The 20,652-nt window shown below is 36.8% G+C and overlaps 1 protein-coding gene across 8 annotated transcripts in view; it reads left to right on the top strand.

Moving 5' to 3' along the window:
- STAG2 (stromal antigen 2) overlaps positions 1 to 20,652 on the top strand; it is a 145,940-nt gene that overhangs the window by 90,182 nt on the left and 35,106 nt on the right. For all 8 annotated transcript variants that reach the window (XM_030933754.1, XM_030933755.1, XM_010354601.1 and 5 more), the window contains 14 exons: positions 639 to 712; positions 1,821 to 1,944; positions 2,747 to 2,845; positions 2,941 to 3,020; positions 9,304 to 9,411; positions 10,736 to 10,847; positions 14,038 to 14,155; positions 14,586 to 14,689; positions 15,729 to 15,821; positions 16,286 to 16,375; positions 17,021 to 17,224; positions 19,006 to 19,076; positions 19,309 to 19,396; positions 19,490 to 19,570. In XM_030933754.1, coding sequence (XP_030789614.1) covers positions 639 to 712; positions 1,821 to 1,944; positions 2,747 to 2,845; positions 2,941 to 3,020; positions 9,304 to 9,411; positions 10,736 to 10,847; positions 14,038 to 14,155; positions 14,586 to 14,689; positions 15,729 to 15,821; positions 16,286 to 16,375; positions 17,021 to 17,224; positions 19,006 to 19,076; positions 19,309 to 19,396; positions 19,490 to 19,570 — 1,446 coding nt within the window. The remainder of the gene's footprint in view (positions 1 to 638; positions 713 to 1,820; positions 1,945 to 2,746; positions 2,846 to 2,940; positions 3,021 to 9,303; positions 9,412 to 10,735; positions 10,848 to 14,037; positions 14,156 to 14,585; positions 14,690 to 15,728; positions 15,822 to 16,285; positions 16,376 to 17,020; positions 17,225 to 19,005; positions 19,077 to 19,308; positions 19,397 to 19,489; positions 19,571 to 20,652) is intronic.

Genomic DNA, 20,652 nt, shown 5'->3' on the forward strand with positions numbered 1-20,652 from the left:
CCCCCTTAATTTATGTATATGCTATATAATAAGTGATATGTAGTAACAATAAACTACAGATTTCTTTACAGTGCCTTTTTTTTTTTGGAGGCAGAATCTCACTCTGTTGCCCAGGCTAGAGTGCAGTGGCACTATTTCGGCTCACTGCAACCTCCACCTCCCAGGTTCAAGCTCCTGCCTCAGCCTCTTCAGTAGCTGGGATTATAGGCTTGTGCCACCATGCCTGGCTAATTTTTGTATTTTTAGTAGAGTTGGGGATTCGCCACATTGGCCAGGCTGGTCTCGAACTCCTGACCTCAAGTGATCAGTCTGTCTTGGCCTCCCCAAGTGCTGAGATTACAGGCATGAGCCACTGCATCCGGCCTTCTTTACGGTTCTTTAGTGGAAATTTATGAGCATTAGGAAAAAAATTAATCTACTAGCTAAATATTAAAATCCCATTCAAGTATTTCAGGTATTAAGGGACTTTACCTGATAATATAACTGTTAATTTTTCTATATGGTTACTGTTGTCTAGTAAAATTCAAAATTCACCAGAATACTGGGGAATTCTGCTGTTCTCGTGCTTATAACAACTTACAGGTGTTCATTTGGTTGTCTTCCTTTACAATTGAAAAGAAATGATGTGTTTTTTACAGCTTCAGGAAAATCAAGATGAAATAGAAAATATGATGAATGCAATATTTAAAGGAGTGTTTGTACATAGATACCGGTAAGTTGTGACAGTTTTTTCTTAAATAGCACTATATAATTTCTACTCAGCAAGTTTGCATATTTAGTGGTGTAGGGCATCTAAATTAGTGGGAAGAATGTTACAGTAAAATCAATGTTAGACTCTAAACTGTGCCACTGAGTCACTCTGGGCAAGTTATTTAACTCCTGTGAGTTTCGTGTTTCCCATCTGAAAAGTGGATAATGCTTAGCCCATACAAGTTACTGCTATTTGGATTCAGGCTACACAATACTTAATTGCCTTTGGATGCGCTATGTTAGTAGAACCTGCACATGCTGACTCTTGACTCTCTTCCCTTCCATTGAATATCAGTGGGAAAAATTGGATAGGTTAAAGTGAGATGTTTTCTTCTGCTGTTTCGAATGAACAGAGGAAAGAAATAGTAATCTTATTAAATTTCTGCTGTAACCTATTCTTAAATTTTGGTAGTATTTTTATTCAGCTTCTTTCACATATCCTCAACTTGGCAGTTACTGAATCAGGTTAATGTTTGCTTTGTAATGTCTCCATGTCCATTCTTACCTTTTCACTTCTGTTGTCACCATTACCTTAGTCTGTTTCCTCATTCTCATGCCTAGAGATTATTGCAGTTTTGCCAAAATATCCTTTTATTGTGTTATTCCTCTGCCTTTCATGACTCACCAGTACTTACAAGATAAATTTAAAATAATTTATTCTAACATTCAAATCCCAGTTGAACTTGGCCTCAGTGTAAAGTGTAAATAATTCTTACCTGGAAATTATGCTGTAGCCAGACAAATGTGCCTGCTGTCTTCTGAACACACCGTGCCCAGCAGGTGTGAGCAAAGACTGGGATATGGTATGGTATAAAAGGTGGGGATGGGATTTTGTTTGTAGTTTTATATAATTTTAAGTATTTATGTGTTGATAATTATGCTTTGCCATCTAGACTGTAAGCTTTTGGCATTCAGGCCCATGCTTCATTTATATTTTTTTAATCTCTAGTAATACTTAAGATAGTGTCATATTCATAGTAGATCTGAAGTACTTGGCATCTTTTGAATAAACCATAAGTTTTGTGGTATATTGGCACTAATTATGCATCGTTTTTCCTTCCTCCATTCAGTGATGCTATAGCTGAAATTCGAGCTATATGCATTGAAGAGATTGGCATTTGGATGAAGATGTATAGTGATGCCTTTCTTAATGACAGTTATTTAAAATATGTTGGTTGGACTATGCATGATAAGGTAAGATGTGCCCTTCAGACTGCTTCTTTCTACACATCGGCGTGGCTGCCTGCAACTCTCATTCATGAGTTATCTGCCTGTCTGTATACCTGGTGACACATTTCTGTAAGCCTCCCTTTTATTGTTTTCTGTCTTCTCTGTAAAAACTTATTTTCTGTCACATGAAGTCTGCTAGATATTTTTGAATCCTGGCCACTGATTTAAACATTAATGGTGAATCAGTTTTTTGCTGAAATATTACAATCATGAAGGTGGTAGGAGTGAGACATTTCTTAGGGCACAAAGAAGAACCATTACTCTGTTGTTATCTGAGAGCTATATACTTAAAAAAAATTCTTCATTTTTGATCTTCTCTTTTGATAAACCTGTATCTTAGCCAGATTATACCTTACAGCTTGGTTTCTGACCTTTTTAATATGTTTTCATTAAACTACCATTCTCTTAGGCTGCCTCTTCACTTGCCTTGAAGAAGTTAATTGTATATAATTCTTTCCAAACATTACTTTCCATAGTGGAAAATATACTGTGACACATGCTTCTATTGTTTTTCACAATAGTTTTGTTCTGAACAAATTTTCAAAAATTATCCTTTGAACTTCAGAAACAGTAACCCCATAGGTATTTAGTTGTAAATGTATGTACTGATTACTATTTTTGCATTATCAAAGATGATAGTTTCTGAAGGAATGCTATGGTATGAAACGTTTAAAATTTTAAAGTAGAAAATATTGTATACATCTTGAATATTGAAGTTGAGAATACATAGAGTTTTAATTCATTGTCTCCTTTTTTTTTTTTTTAGCAAGGTGAAGTAAGACTCAAATGTCTTACTGCTCTACAAGGGCTTTATTATAACAAAGAGCTTAATTCCAAACTGGAACTTTTTACCAGTCGGTTCAAGGTTAGTATTACTTAAGAATTTACAAATAACTTGTCATTTGCAAACACTTTTCTATTGCTTTCTTTTTAAAAATATTTTAATTTTTTTGTCCTTAGGATAGAATTGTGTCTATGACCCTTGACAAAGAATATGATGTTGCAGTACAAGCAATAAAATTACTCACTCTTGTTTTACAGTAAGTATGTATTTGTTACATATTTGCACTAATGTTCAGATAACTTTTTTTTTTTTTTGAGACGGAGTCTTGCTCTGTCACCCAGGCTGGAGTGCAGTGGCCGGATCTCAGCTCACTACAAGCTCTGCCTCCCAGGTTTACGCCATTCTCCTGCCTCAGGCTGCTGGGACTATAGTCACCCGCCACCTCGCCCGGCTAGTTTTTTTGTATTTTTTTTTTAGTAGAGACGGGGTTTCACCATGTTAGCCGGGCTGGTCTCCATCTCCTGATCTCGTGATCCGCCCGTCTCGGCCTCCCAAAGTGCTGGGATTACAGGCTTGAGCCACCGCACCCGGCCAATGTTCAGATATCTAAATAATACATTAGAGTATTTGGTTCAAACTCATCTAGGTCTAAATTTTAGTAATGGAGTTTTACAGCTAGAAGTTGAATTTCTTCATGTATAGCTGAGAAAACACAGGAAGAAGAAACCGTAGAATATGGAAATTCTAACCGAGTTAGGAATTCATGTGTTCCCATTCTCTTGGCCGATTTCTTTCCTATTTTTCTGTTTCTGATGCTCTTGAAATAAGTTAAGCACATCAGTGTATTACAAAACATGCTTATTATATTTTGTTACACTTTTAGAGTATGAGCATTTATAAGAATGTCTCTGTTATACTTCTCATAGCACTTTTAAACAATCTGAATTTAAGACCTATTCTATGTTAATATCTGATAGTGATGTTATGTTATTCATATTTTTCCTTTTTAAAAAATGGTAGTAAAATATAGATTATGTAAAATCCACCATTTTAACCATTTTAAAGTATGGTTTACTGGCATTACCTATATTTACGTTGTTGTACAACTGCCACCACTATCCATCTTCAGAACTTTTTCATCACTTTATTCTGGAGCTCTGTACCCACTAAACACTGATTCTCCATTGTCCCCTTCCCCCAGATCCTGGTAACCACTGTTTTGTTTTCTGTCTCTATGAACTTGCCTATTCTAGATATTTCGTGTAAGTGGAATCATACAATATTTGTTCTTTGCATCTGGCTTATTTCACTTGGCATAATTTCTTTTTTTTTTTTTTTTTTGAGACGGAGTCTCGCTCTGTCGCCCAAGCTGGAGTGCAGTGGCCGGATCTCAGCTCACTGCAAGCTCCACCTCCCGGGTTCACGCCATTCTCCTGCCTCAGCCTCCCGAGTAGCTGGGACTACAGGCGCCCGCCACCTCGCCCGGCTAGTTTTTTTTTTGTATTTTTTAGTAGAGACGGGGTTTCACCGTCTTAGCCAGGATGGTCTCGATCTCCTGACCTCGTGATCCGCCCGCCTCGGCCTCCCAAAGTGCTGAGATTACAGGCTTGAGCCACTGCGCCCGGCCACTTGGCATAATTTCTTCAAGTTTCATACATTATTATAGCATGTACTCCTGTTTATAGCTGAATATTTCACTGTATGTATATTCCACATTTTATTTATCAATTTTTGCATTGATGGAGATTTGGACTGTTCCCACCTTTGGTTATTGTCAGTAATGCTGCTATGAACATAGATGTGCAAGTATTTGTTTGAGTCTCTGCTTTCAGTTGTTTTATGTATACCCAGAAGTGGAATTGCTGGATCATATGGTAATTCTGTTAAATTTTTTTTTGAGGAACCGCCATAATACTTTCCACAAAGCTTGGACTGTTTTACGTTCCCACCAGCAATGTACAAGATTTCCAATTTCTTTTCTTTTTTTTTTCTAAGATGGATAGAGTCTCGCTGTGTTGCCCAGGTTGGAGTGCAGTGGCATGATCTCGGCTCACCACAACCTCCACCTCCCGGGTTCAAGCGATTCCCCTGCCTCAGCTTCCCGAGTAGCTGGGATTACAGGTGCCTGCTACCACGCCTGGCTAATTTTTGTTTTTTTAGTAGAGACGAAGTTTCACCATGTTGGCCAGGCTGGTCTCGAACTTCTGACCTCAGGCGATCCACCCGCCTCGGCCTCCCAAAGTGCTGGGATTATAGGCGTGATCTACTGCACCCGGCCAAGATTTCCAATTTCTTTTTTTTCTTTTTTTTCTTTTTTTTTTTTTTTTTGAGACAGAGTCTCACTCTGTCACCCAGGCTGGAGTGCAGTGGCCAGATCTCAGCTCACTGCAAGCTCCGCCTCCTGGGTTCCCGCCATTCTCCTGCCTCAGCCTCCCGAGTAGCTGGGACTACAGGCGCCCGCCACCATGCCCGGCTAGTTTTTTTTTTTTTTTTTGTATTTTTAGTGGAGACGGGGTTTCACCATGTTAGCCAGGAAGGTCTCGATCTCCTGACCTCGTGATCCGCCCGTCTCGGCCTCCCAAAGTGCTGGGATTACAGGCTTGAGCCACCGCGCCCGGCAAGATTTCCAATTTCTGTACGTCCTCACCAGCACTTGTTTTCTGCATTTCAGGATAAATATTTATCAGGTGATGTCTCTAAACCAAGCACTTGGGTAGTATGTTGAGAGAGTTAAAAATCAGAGTCTTCTCATTTCAAAATAATACAATTTTTTATAGAAATATCTAGAAATAAGATATCTACCAGATATATGCAAAGAAACATTAATAAAATGCAACTAAGGGACATAAAAGAAACCTTGAATTTGGAAAGCTCACCTAGGAAAACTCAGTATTTAAAGGCTCTGTAATCTTCCTATTCTGTATATTTACCACAATGTATATAGTAAAGGCAAAGGATTTTTTTTTTTTTTTTTGCCATAGCAAGCAAATTGTGACATTTCATATGGAAAATTTATCATGTAAGAGATGCCAGAAGAGTATGATACAAACTAATGAGTGAGGACTAGCCCAATATAATTTTAAGTCATGTATTATAAAATCATAGTAATTTAAAAATTTTGGTCCTGGTGCATGAATAGACAAAAAAGATCAATGAAGCAGAATAAAAATAGAGATAAACACATATGCATCAATAAAATGACCATGTAAGGCTTTTATGAGCATGACACAAAAGCTAGATATAAAAAGATCAGTTAATTAGGTCGGGCGCGGTGGCTCAAGCCTGTAATCCCAGCACTTTGGGAGGCCGAGGCGGGCGGATCACGAGATCAGGAGATCGAGACCATCCTGGCTAGCACTGTGAAACCCCGTCTCTACTAAAAAATACAAAAAACTAGCCGGGCGAGGTGGCGGGCGCCTGTAGTCCCAGCTACTTGGGAGGCTGAGGCAGGAGAATGGCGTAAACCCGGGAGGCGGAGCTTGCAGTGAGCTGAGATCCGGCCACTGCACTCCAGCCTGGGCGACAGAGCGAGACTCCGTCTCAAAAAAAAAAAAAAAAAAAAAGATCAGTGAATTAACTATATAAAAACCTAAAAATGTCTGTATGGCATAAAATACCGAAAACTCAGATTGGGCAAGATATTTTTGCATCAAAGGAGTTAATTTCTGCAAATCAGTTGAAGAAATCTGTAATAATAGGAAAACAGTCAAATATTATGGGTCAGATCATGGATAGAAAAGTACGAATTTAAACATGAGAAGATGTTGGGCCACACTTATAAACATATATATTAAAGTGAGACTTTTACATGTTTGCTTGGCAAAGATAGAAAGTGTTTGGTAATTACACTATATTGTTGAGGCTATGCCATAACAGGCCCTTTTACATTGTCGATGGGAGTATAAATTGGTCTAAGCTCCTTGGAGAAAAACTTGACAGTATCTGTCAGATTTTCAAATGCTCATGTTCTCTAACAAAGCATTGTTTGTAATAGCAGAATTTTGAAAACAACCAAGGGTGCATATCAATAGAGGAAGAATTGGCCAGGCGTGGTGGCTCACGCCTGTAATCCCAGCACTTTGGGAGGCTGAGGCGGGCGGATCACGAGGTCAAGAGATCAAGACCATCCTGGCTAACACGGTGAAATCCTGTCTCTACTAAAAAATACAAAACAAATTAGCCGGGCATGGTGGCGGGCGCCTGTAGTCCCAGCTACTCGGGAGGCTGAGGCAGGAGAATGGCATGAACCCGGGAGGCAGAGCGTGCAGTGAGCCAAGACCGAGCCACTGCACTCCAACCTGGGTGACAGAGCGAGACTCCGTCTCAAAAAAAAAAAAGATAGAGGAAGAATTAAATTAGTATGTAAGATAATAGCAAATATAAGCACTTTATATGGATAATTTCATTTAATACTATAGCTCAGTGAGATGGTAGTGGTTATTCCCATTTCTGTGAATCGGACAATATTGCAGTAATTAAAAAGAAGGTAGTTCTACAGATATTGACAATTCAGGGAATTCACTTACCTTGGAATTTCTTGAGCAGTCTGTTAACTGTTGCATTCTTTCTTTAATTTTTAATTATATTTTAAAATCATAAATGTTATATACACATGTTGTGTATAAAATTTTTGAAAGAATTCTGAAATAAAGTATGCTACATATATTTCTATAGCTTCTTTCCCACCATCCTCCATAGTACACTAGAAGCATCTTATTTCTGATTTTTTTTTTTTTTTTTGGAGACAGAGTCTTGCTCTGTCGCCCAGGCTGGAGTGCAGTGGCACAATCTCAGCTCAGTGCAAGCTCCGCCTCCCGGGTTCATGCCATTCTCCTGAGTCAGCCTCCTGAGTAGCTGGGACTACAGGCGCCCGCCACCACGACCGGCTAATTTTTTGTATTTTTAGTAGAGGCGGGGTTTCACCGTGGTCTCGATCTCTTGACCTCGTGATCCGCCCGCCTCGGCCTCCCAAAGTGCTGGGATTACAGGCGGGAGCCACCGCGCCCGGCTTCTGATATTTTTTATCAAAGATAATAGACATAGCCATTCATGTTGATTTTCAGCCATCTATATACCTAATAATTTAAATTTCTTAGAAACGTTCCTTTTCAAAAAGTTAAAATGAGTGAACTTCTGTAGAATTACAATACTTTAACTTGTTTGATTCAGTGTTTTTTTGTTTTGTTTTTTAGAGACAGGGTCTTGCTCTGTCACCCAGGCTGGAGTGCAGTGGTGTGATCACGGCTCACACTCCAGCCTTGCCCTCCCAGGCTCAATCCATCTTCCCACCTCAGCCTCCTAAGTAGCTGGGACTATAGCTACTGTAGTCCCACCATGTCCGGCTAATTTTTTTTTCTTTCGGTTTTTTTTGTAGAGATGAGGTCTCATGTTGCCCAGGCTAGTCTCAAACACCTGGGCTCAAGTGATCCACCCACTTCAGCCTCCCAAAGTGCTGGGATTACAGGTGTGAGCCACCACACCCAGCCTGATTCAGGGTTATTTTGTTAAAAACACACGAGTTATTTTTCCAAGAACAATCTGATATTATATAAAGAGCAATTGAAATCAATGTGCTTTTGAAACTTGAATTTTAACAATTTAGTATCTTTTTCTCTCAAAAAGAAGTAATACCTCTTAGACATCAGACTTCTGGAAGCTTTCAGCACAACAGAAAACCAAAAAGAGGATCTGTGTGCTTCAACTATCCAGTCTTCTTAGTTTTTTTTCCTCTGGCAGTGGTCCTATAATTTGAATTTATATATAATGGTAAAAACCTAGATTATATATTACAGTAGACTAGAAGCATATTGGGAGAGAAAGACCTGCCAGGGGCCAGGAATTTAAATGCAGTTGCAAGGGAAGAATTCACAGCGTTTACCCTGGGGTACTGTGGTTGATGGGCCTTAATAATGATTATGATTATTGAAAATATTTTGTTAGGCTTATTTTATTCTTTAAGGATAAGAAAAAGAAAATGAACATTACATTTTAGTAAGATTTTTTTTCCCCAGTGATTGCAATTAAAGATCTTTGACACTTAGATTTTAGTTATTTGGGAAAACCACTTGCATTGCCTTATATGGTGTTCAGTACATGGTGGATGAAGCATTCTTGATGGATGTGATATAAGTGAGACATTAGTATATTTTGATGTAATGTTGTGACTTAATATTACTATGAAATATAAGCAAAGTATTATATTATCTGTGATTTTTAACTCTAAGCTCTTAGCTTGCTGCCCCTTTACTTTCTATATCAGTTTTCATTATTTTGTCTTCCTCTTCTGTTAGCATCCATGTGACATGATTCTCTTAAATGTTAGTTTACCTTCTACATTCACTTTTAAGTTTACCTGGCATTTATCTTTGATAGATTTTGGTAGATGGTGATTAAATAAGCTTGATTTTTTTTTTTTTTTCCTTTAACACGAATTTGTGAAACTTTACAACTTTATAAAAGTATGAGCATAAATTTTGGTACTGTTAATATGCTTAGAATTATGACGTTACTAAAAGCACCTGTTACTGCTTATTTCTTAGGAGTAGTGAAGAAGTTCTTACTGCAGAAGATTGTGAAAATGTCTATCACCTGGTTTATTCAGCTCACCGGCCAGTAGCAGTAGCAGCTGGAGAATTTCTCTTCAAAAAGTAAATCTATAGTTCTGTTACTCATTTTCTGAGGCATGCTTTCATAACAGTAATTTGTTATGTTACAGTTGACATTAAGATTTTATATATATATAAAACTTATTTTAAAAATTACTACAGATCATATCGAAGCTTTCACATTTTGCTTTTTCCTTTAAAAGTTTAGATTTCTCCTAAGTTCTTTGATTTATTTAAGTTAGATCTTTAAAGGGAAATGTACCCATGTCTTTCAGTGAACATGGTTAGAAAGATACCTAACTATATTATAATATTAAGGCTGACCTCTTCGTAATTGTTTACCCTTCTAATACCTGCTTCAGCTTCTAAATATTGCTTATGCTATATTTAGTCTTTTTTTTTTTTTTTTTGAGACAGAGCCTCTCTCTGTTGTCCAGGCTGGAGTGTGCAGTGGTGCGATCTCGGCTCACTGTAACCAACCTCTGCCTCCCGGGTTCAAGCGCTTTTCGTGCCTCAGCCTCCCGAGTAGCTGGGACTACAGGCTATATTTCGTCTTCAAACTTATTTTTCCTTTGCTTTAGAAAATATTAAAAGGTTCTTCAAGTACTTAATAAAGTTTGACATAAGAATCCCAAGAATTCTACAGTGTCTTTACTTTTATGATCCTATTTAACTCAGATTAGGTAGTATGAGTAGAAGTGTGAATATCTGATCACAGAAAACACTCAAAGATTGTTATATAATGGCTTTCAAAGAGACCATTTTGAGCCATATAGATTAAACTTTTCTTGTTGCTATGATTTTATTAAAATGCCTGTTGGGGGTGCAGCAATTATTAGAAAGAGTAGGTGGCATAAAACATTTACACTACAGTTTTCTATTCATTGCTGTTTAGTGTTAATTCTCTTGTTGATTATGAGGAAAAATGCTCATGCTATCCATGGTAAAAGGACAGTAAGTTGTAATTTTGCAAGAAGGATGGAAGGAAAGTGTATGTTTTGTTTTCAAGATGAATGTGTATCATAGATTTTTTAGCATAAATGGTGTAGCTTTGTCAATGTACTACTTTTATGAAAGGCAACAGTTACATAAAATACAGTAAGGTTTTTAAAAACAAATAATTTATGACGGCACAATTAACTTGAGAAATTAGTTTAAAAGGACTTAGAATTACCATCAAACGTGAAATGAAAAAGGTTTATAGCAATTATTTGCGTGATGTGCCATAATGTTGGATGATATCGTACTTACCCAGTTCTCCTTTACTCCTTTGTTAGATCCTTAGATACGAAATCCAGTTAATTTTTTTTGATTAGGAATTTTTTGTTGTTGTTGTCATAAAATAAATACTTTACTTTTTTCACAGGCTCTTCAGTCGTAGAGATCCAGAGGAAGATGGAATGATGAAAAGAAGAGGAAGACAAGGTCCAAATGCCAACCTTGTTAAGACGTTGGTTTTTTTCTTTCTAGAAAGTGAGGTTAGTTGATAGTATTTATTTTATACTTAGGTTCAAAAAATTTTGGAAAAGGGGTTAGAATGAGGCACATTAAGAAAATATATATTCCTTCCTTGTAGCACAGTAAATTGTGAATAGAATGGAGATCTACCCACTCCCCAAATTTCTTTAAAAATATGCTTTCTACTTTTTTTGTTTTTTGTTTTTTTGAGACGGAGTCTCGCTCTGTCACCCAGGCTGGAATACAGTGGCGCCATCTCGGCTCACTGCAGCCTCTGCCCTCCCAGGTTCAAGCATTTCTGCCTCAGCCTCCCGAGTAGCTGAGCTTCCAGGTGTGTGCCACCATGCCCAGCTAATTTTTTGTTGACTAGGCTGATCTTGAACTCCTGACCTAAGGTGATCCGCCTGCCTTGGCCTCCCAGTGTTGGGATTACAGGTGTGAGCCACTGTGCCCGGCCGCTTTCTACTTTTAGTAAGATGTTCAAACGGTCGGATTTATGTATAGTGCTGAGAATATTAATTTTAGAGTTCAAAATCCTATTTGTCAGTTGGACTACTCTGCTTACTATTTGTGTGATCTTGGTTTAGCTACTTACTCTTTCTAAGCCTCAGTTTCCTAGTAAAAAGATGAGTAATAAATTCTGAGTTAACACTGAAATAATCTGTATAAAACTTAACACAGATCTAGAACATTGTAAGATCTCAAATGTTGGTAACTGCCATTGCAATTGTAGATGTGGACTTAAACTAGTCTCCCTAAAGTTGGAAACCTACAATGTTAGCCAGATTTTGAGAGGGCTCAAAATTTATTTTTGGTGTTCATATTACATATTATTTGATTAGTGATCGGGCCTTTTAATTTTCTAGTTATTTCTATATATGGATATATAATTGGTTTTTTATTCTTTAGGATTTTCTACGTTATACCATCAGGTCATTTATAAAGAAAGATAATTTTCCTTTTCCTTTCCAGCATTTTTTTCATTTTTTTTTTCTTGCCTTACTGAATTGGCTAAGACCTTCAGTAGAATGTTGAGTAGGGCCAGGTGCGGTGGCTCACGCCTGTATTCTCACCACTTTAGGAGGCTGAAGCGGGTGGATCACTTGGGGCCAGGAGTTTGAGACCAGCCTGGCCAACATGACAAAACCCCTTCTCTACTAAAAATACAAAAATTAGCCAGGCGTGGTGGTACATGCCTGTAATCCTAGCTACTTGGAAGGCTGAGGCACAGGAATTGCTTGAACCAGGGAGGCAGAGGTTGCAGTGAGTCAAGATCGTGCTACTGCACTCCAGTTTGGGTGACAGAGCAAGACTCTGTCTCAAGTAGACATCTTTGGATTGTTCCTGATCTTTTGGGAAAAGTGTCCAATATTTCAGCATTAATTACCTTGTTAGCTATAGGTGTTTTGTAGCTATTTATAATCAGATTGAGAATATTTCCTTTTATGCTTTCTTTGCTGAAAGTTTCTAACATGAATGGAAATTGAATTCTGTAAAATGCTTCTGCATTCCTTGAGGTGATTGTTTTATTTTTATCCTTTACTATGTTAATGTGTTGAGTTATGTTGAATGACTTTTTAAATGTTGGATCAACCTACTTGTTCATGATGTTATTCTTTTTATATATTGTTGGATTCCATTTGCAAATACTTTATTTATTTTTTTAAGAGACTGTGTCTTGCTCTGTCCCTCAGCCTGAAGTGCAGTTGCGTAATCATAGCTCATTGCAGCGTTGAACTTCTGGGCTCAATTGATCCTCTTGCCTCAGCCTCCCTAGTAGCTCCGACTACAACTGTGTGCCACCACACCCAGCTAGTTTATTTTAGAATCTTGTAGACAATGGGGGTGTCTCGTGTCCCAGGCTAGTCTTCAACTCTTGGGCCCAAGCCGTCCTCCCTCCTTGGCCTCCCAAAGTGCTGGGATTACAGGCATAAGCCACAGCACGTGGCCCGGTTTGCCAGTTTTTGAGGATATTCCATGTTCATAAAGCATTTAGATTTAGATTTTTTTATTATTTGTAATTGCTTTGACAGATTTTTTTTTTTGTATAATTATTATGATTTGCACGCCCCCTCCTCCCCCCGCCAAAGGAGTTGGAAAACAGTAGGGTTTTTTTTTTCCTTTTTTTTGATACAAAGTCTCGCTCTGCTGCCCAGGCTGGAGTGCAGTGGTGTGATCTCGGCTCACTGCCAATCTCCGCCTCCCACGTTCAAGCGATTCTCCCACCTCAGCCTCCAAAGTAGCTGGAATTACAGGCACGCGTCACCACACCTGGTTAATTTTTGTATTTTTAGTAAAGACAGGGTTTTGCCGTGTTGGCCAGGCTGGTCTTGAACTCCTGACCTCAGGTTTTCCACCTGCCTTGGCCTCCCAGAGTGCTGGGATTACAGGTGTGAGCCACCATGCCCAGCTTTTAAGCTGGGCCTTTTAAGGGTCTTTTAAGCTTCACATAATGAAGAGAATGATTTGCTTATACATTGAATTGACAAACATACATTTTGTGTTTTAATTAACCATTATCACTCCCATTCAGGTAAAGTAAATTCATAGCATACCTAAGAATTGAGAGTAGCTAACTGATATAATATTAGGTCCAAATAAGCAGTATGTATGTAATTTCTTTATAAAATACTTTTCAGGGCAGATGTGGTGGCTCACACCTGTAATCCCAGCACTTTGGGAGGCTGAGGTTGGCGGATCACCTGAGGTCAGGAGTTTGAGACCAGCCTGGCCAACATGGTGAAACCTCATCTCTACTAAAAATACATAAATTAGCCGGATGTGGTGGTGCATGCCTGTAGTCCCAGCTACTTGGGAGGCTGAGGCAGGAGAATCACTTGAATCTGGGAGGCGGAGGTTGCAGTGAGCCAAGATTGCACCACTTCCCAACAGCCTGGGCGAGAGTGAGACTCTGTCTCTGCCCCACCAAATATATAAAATTTATTATAAATATATAAAAATATTTAAAAATATATATATTTCATATTAATGTTTTAATGATAATTGTTAATGTGTAATGATGCTACCTAACACATCTTTCTTATAGCAAGCAGACTAAGGCAGTTTCTTCTCTGTCCTTTCATCTATTTGGCCTCAAAAAATAGACAGCTGTTTGAGAGTTTGTAGATGGTATCAATAAAGTTTCCATTCTTTTGAGTTAAGGCTAGTGTGCTTATTGTCTAAGACCATGTTGCTCTTTTTAAATTTTAGTTACATGAGCATGCAGCATACCTTGTGGATAGCATGTGGGACTGTGCTACTGAGCTGCTGAAAGACTGGGAATGTATGAATAGCTTGTTGCTGGAAGAGCCACTTAGTGGAGAGGAAGGTAAGGATGTTTAATTATGATATTTTTGTTTAGACAGTTTTGTAAGTAGATTTTTACTCATTCCATTTGTTTATCCTTTTTAGTCAAGACAATTTGATAGAAAGTCTTACTTGGTGCATAGTTTTGTTTTCATGTAAATATTATGCTATGTAAAAAGATGTAATTGCTGTCAGCATTCTTTATTTTTTTTAATCTGGGTTATTTTCTTTACCCAAATGTATGAATCTGTGGTGGATAGATTTGGGATGCTGAGGGTTTTAGGAAGGTTGTCTTTTCTGTGATACAGTAATGGGATTTTCTTTAGTACCTTAGGGCAGGTTCTGTTTACAGGCAGAAGAAACTGTTATGTAATAATGCAAGTAGCGTATAGGGAGAAGAAATAGGCTCTTTTTGACTTTTTGACTTTTTTTTTTTTTTTTTTTTTTTTTAGCACTAACAGATAGGCAAGAGAGTGCTCTGATTGAAATAATGCTTTGTACCATTAGACAAGCGGCTGAATGTCATCCTCCCGTGGGAAGAGGGACAGGAAAAAGGGTATGCCAATCAATGTCTTTTCAATATTCTAAACTCCATTTCTCCTTTTTCAGAATCTTTTAAAAATTCCATTTTAGCCATGAAACAAAATTTTTAAAAATTTTGTTTTATTTTTCAGACAACCTTTGCTTATAAATATGTTAAAGGTAAATTTTAAAGCATTAGCAATTTGAGAAATTTGAGTTCTCTATAAGATACTTTTTTAGTTAACTGCAGGAGATATGATTGACAGTCCCTGCCTTCATGACTGAATGTAGTGTACACCATTGGGAATGGTGCAGTTGTATGTTCTATTTATGGAGTTGGTTTCTTTTTCTTCTAAAATAAAATCGGAAATAAAAATCGAGATAATTTGTTATTAAAATAGGGAAATTTCTATTTACTGGGATCATATTTTAATGCATTTTTGTAAAGTTTACATGAATTTGCATTTTATACCAACAATTCCACAGGCTTTCAAACTTTTGACTATAAAGCATTAAAATTCTTTTTTATATTGTGATGTATTACACATGAATATATTTGTGTTTGTGCATAACTGAAACAAAATTTTATCAAAGACAAGGTGATGTTTTCTATATTTTCTATTTCTGCGTTTAAAAATTTCTGTTTCTTTTTGCTAATTGCTGATAGCAATTTAGTGTTTTGAATTTGTTACTTATGTGTTGTGTTCCACAGCCTAGAGTAAGCAGAAATGCTGGTCAATCCCAATATTTTATATATAAGCTCCTAAACTATATTTCCTATTTTTAACTGATTCTCCTACCATCTGAAGATAGAGTTGATGAGTCTTATTGGATACTGATTTTCCCTCTAGGACTATGTAAAATTTTTTTTGTTATTTCAGGTAGCTTTGTGTTTTTATAATGTGTAGTTTTCTCTTTCGTGTCACTTTTAGGGTTAATGTTTTATAGTGAAATTTTTGTGTCCATCTCTTGAAGTTTACTTTTAGTAATCATTTTGTATGTTTTAATTAAAACTTGAACACTTAACAGTGCTAATCGGCTTAATAAATATAGAAGTCTTTCTGTTACTTCAGGTGCTTACAGCAAAGGAGAAGAAGACACAGTTGGATGATAGGACAAAAATCACTGAACTTTTTGCCGTGGCCCTTCCTCAGTTATTAGCAAAAGTAAGTTTGTGTCGATATCATAGTGTTATTAAGAAATCACAGTTTTTTTTTCCTAAATGCCTCACAGAATATTATAATGCTTATTGTTATATATATATATATATATATATATATATATATTTTTTTTTTTTTTTGAGATGGATTCTCGCCCTGTCTCCCAGGCTGGAGTGCAGTGGCATGATCTGGGCTTACTGCAAGCTCCGCCTCCTGGGCTCACGCCATTCTCCTGCCTCAGCCTCCCCAGTAGCTGGGACTACAGGCACCTGCCACCACGCCCGGCTAATTTTTTTTTTTTTTTTGTATTTTTAGTAGAGGCGGGGTTTCATTGTGTTAGTCAGGATGGTCTCCATCTCCTGACCTCATGATCCGCCCACCTCAGCCTCCCAAAGTGCTGGAATTACAGGCGTGAGCCACCGCGCCCGGCCTTATTGTGATATTTTTAACGTGATCTTTGTATTTCACAGTACTCTGTAGATGCAGAAAAGGTGACTAACTTGTTGCAGTTGCCTCAGTACTTTGATTTGGAAATATATACCACTGGACGATTAGAAAAGGTAAGATTATTTTGTGTTAAAAAAACCTTTAAGAAAAATTTTTTAGTTCATTTCATCATAACGTTTGTTTATATTTCTTAAAATATGTTTTTGGGACATATTTTAAGAAAGGAAACCTATAGCTTAGGTCTTCTGTACTTTAGATTAGTTTGACTCAGAATGGTGGTAATGATGCTTCCCTTTGCTTCATGCCGACAACTGTACCTTCATTCTTAGCTATTATGTGACTGTGTCACTGATCATTTATGGAGACTAGGGGCGGATAACTAGATAGTAACAATTAGATGAGATTGGGTTCATTCAGGGTGGTATGGCCATAGACAATAGTAACAATTATAAGACAAAATCAACTAATATTTATTGAACACTTGTGCTGTGTTCTATGAATTAATGTAAGCTTTTAATATATGTTAGCATTCTCACCACAGCCCTATGAGGTAGGTAATATCTCCCTTAAAGTTGAGGAATAAGTATGGATGAATCAGTGTATTTATTTATCATGATTAGAAAAGCACCTTAAAATGTACGCTCTGTGTTGTAGAGTTACTGTATTTGACAGTTTTTTCCATGGTGCTGTGGTGATGTAGTCACCTTATACCTATCACATATGCCTTAGTTTTGATGAAAAATATTATTATTTTGCAGCATTTGGATGCCTTATTGCGACAGATCCGGAATATTGTAGAGAAGCACACAGATACAGATGTTTTGGAAGCATGTTCTAAAACTTACCATGCACTCTGTAATGAAGAGTTCACAATCTTCAACAGGGTAGATATTTCAAGAAGTCAACTGATAGATGAATTGGCAGATAAATTTAACCGGCTTCTTGAAGATTTTCTGCAAGAGGTATATATTATAACTATTACAAGTATTTTGTCAGTTGAGCACCTCTACTCCAGTAAGCCAATTAGTCACCCAAGTGTTAGTCTTGGTGATAGTCCCTAGCAGAATTTTGAAAAGATGTTCAGGCTTTTCGTTCTATGACTCACCAGGCTACTCCTTCACCAAAATAAGAAAGTGTTAAGAATCTGTGACTCAGAGAAGGTGAAAGCAAAACTAACATCTTTTTTGTTTTGAGAAATGGTCTGGACAGTTACCTGGTTAAACCAGGGCTGTTAAGGAATAGGGTGTTAATGGAACAGAAAAGGAGAGCTGGATTTAGACTAGATAGCCTAAAAAAGTGGAGTATTTCTAAGTGTTTTGGCAGTGTAGGTTAGGGAAGGACATTATGTGTTTTTGTTTTTTTGTTTTTGTTTTTTTTTTTGAGACGCAGCGCAGTGGTGCGATCTCAGCTTACTGCAACCTCTGCCTCCCAGGTTCAAGCGATTCTCCTGCCTCAGTCTTCCGAGTAGCTGGGACTATAGGCATGTGCCACCGTACCAGGCTAATTTTTGTATTTTTAGTAGAGATGGGGTTTCACCACGTTGGCCAGCCTGGTCTCGAATTCCTGACCTCAGGTGATCCACTTGCCTTGGCCTCGCTAAGTGCTGGGATTACAGGCATGAACCACCACACCTGGTCTGGGTTTTGATATTATAAAACCTTTTCAGTTTCCTGTGTTATTCTCTTGTATTTCCAAAGAGGCTTAGTGCATAGCACTTAAATACATTTGTATTTTTGTTGTGATTGTCATTTTTTCTGGAAATATTTACATTAAATTTTTTGAATAAAATAAAAATTCGTTATTGTCAAATTAATGCTGTTAGCCTTTTCCACATCACTTTTATCATTAATGTTGTAAAATCATATGGACTTTGTAATTTCTAGTTTTGTTGTTTTATTAACTACTCATTTAACTTTTATTTGGTGTATATCGTTATTCCGGGCTTATTAAGTTTTACTAATTGGAGGTTTGTGCAAATATTTTGATGTACAATTATTACATTCTTAGTTAAAAATTTTAATAGCTCTACTCTTGGCTGAATATGATTTTGATTAGGACAAATTCATTTAAAATCAAGCAATGGTTTGTTAATTAAATTTAATTACTTTGTAGAAGAGTTATAGTTTAAAAACAAGTGCTTTTTTGAGAGAACTAGAGTTCAACACAGTAGATTTAGTAGTGTGTAAACATTTTATGTTTCCTGTAGTAAGACTGATAAAATTTTTCAAAACTTAAGTTACCCTAAGTTGAAAATGAATGAAATTAATAAATATTGATATCCAAATAGGACCAGCATATCTAGTCATTATTCAGGGTTTTTTTCCCTATTTATTTGTGATTAGTGTCATATGTCTTCATGATGATATATATTTAAGGTACTTAGATTTTGTCCTTTAGGTATCGTCTTTCTGATCTTCTTGTCATTTAAGTATTTTATTGTCGTAGTGCATTTATTACTGTGAAAAAATAGATGCCTTTATAATTTTGTGTCAGGTTTACTTAGAAGAAAAAGAAGAACGTCATTTTCATTTTTTCTCTTAGTTATGGTGTTTCTATGATAACAAGCTTGTGTTGACTTATTACCCCAGCCATATTCTTAAATTTGGCCAGATCTAGGTATTGAATGACAAAGTTTGTTTGTGGGTTTTGTTACGTTATTCTTTATTTTTCAGGGTGATAGTAACATTTTGATAGCCTAGGATTTTTCACTCTGATGATTCTTAAGTATAATTAATATTCATAGGGTGAAGAACCTGATGAAGATGATGCATATCAGGTATTGTCAACATTGAAGAGGATTACTGCTTTTCATAAGTAAGTTGAATTTTGAAGTTCCTGTTTTCTTAAATCTGTAGAAATAAACTTGCATGTTTTGTGGGTTATAATGTTAATTTCTAAGCTAATTTGTTGTTGTTGTTGTGGGGGCATTTTAAAGTTTACTGCATTTACTGCATTCTGTTAACAGTCAAGTCCAAAACAACTGTCATTAAGTTTAGCTTTTTAATAAAGCTTATTTATTTATTTATTTATTTATTTATTTTTACAGTGCCCATGACCTTTCAAAGTGGGATTTATTTGCTTGTAATTACAAACTCTTGAAAACTGGAATCGAAAATGGAGACATGCCTGAGCAGGTTTTTATTTATTTACTAGTTACACATATAACTTTGAAAAGTGAAGTCTTGTGGCTTTTAAATTTTAACTGTATCCTTTGATTCTTTTTACAGATTGTTATTCACGCACTGCAGTGTACTCACTATGTAATCCTTTGGCAACTTGCTAAGATAACTGAAAGCAGCTCTACAAAGGTTTGTGGTGGTTCGATAGTGTTTTTGTTAGACTAAATATCATTAACGGTTTTCAGCAAACTTACACATTTAATGAGATCAGTTATTTCAGTGAAATGTTGCTTGTTTCTAATGTACTGTTATTTATAGTTTGATGTATATTCAGTGGAGGACATCAGTATGGTTTGTTTCAAGGTATGATTTTTAATTAAAAATTGTTGTTCACATTTGAAGGTTGCATAATCTGTGGTTTTCTGTATTCTCAAAGTTGATGACCAAGAGCCTTTGAAACAGATATAAGTATTAGATTACATAAATTGAAGATAATAAACCAACTGCCCCTAGATCTTCTTATGCTCTGGTATTGTTTTGAGATAACCTTATTCATATTCAAGATCTCTCTAGTGATGTTCCAAATTCATGATCAATCATTTTCTGATTGAATATATAATGTGCTAGTGCCAGCTATTAGTACATATAGAGCTTTTACAGCTTTACCCATAATGATAATCCTTAATGTGTTCAGTAATTGAACTAAACAGGACTGCCTTTTCCATTTGTAAATTGGAAGCTTAAACATTGTACTTGTAGTGCTGGATATTGCCTTAAATATTGTTTGAGCTCATTTTTAGAAATATCACGCAATTTCTGAGAGTTCTGGAGTTAGGTGTTTGTAGGCATTTTCTTCCAAAAGTAATCCTCTTGATAATAAGTTTGTGTTGCCTAAACCCAGAGAATAATGTTAAATACTTAGAATTTCTCTGGGCTTTTAAGATGCTGTTTATATCTACAAATGGATTTTTCCTCTTGAAAAATCAATATAGTATTGTTAACATTATGTGCTTTTTTTTTTTTCTCCCTTTTGAGGCAGAGTCTTGCTCTGTCATCAAGGCTCAGTGTAGTGCAGTTTTGGCTCACTGCAACCTCTGACTTTTGGGTTCAAGCAATCCTTGTGCCTCAGCCTCCTGAGCTGCTGGGACTGCAGTCACGCACCTCCACCCCAATTTTTGCATTTTTAGTAGACATGGGATTTCACCATGTTGACCAGGCTTATGAACTCCTGGCCTCAACTAATCTGCCCACTTTGGCCTTCCAAAGTGCTG

This window comes from Rhinopithecus roxellana, chromosome 7, assembly GCF_007565055.1.
Source record: "Rhinopithecus roxellana isolate Shanxi Qingling chromosome 7, ASM756505v1, whole genome shotgun sequence".
Classification (NCBI taxonomy): Eukaryota; Metazoa; Chordata; class Mammalia; order Primates; family Cercopithecidae; genus Rhinopithecus; species Rhinopithecus roxellana.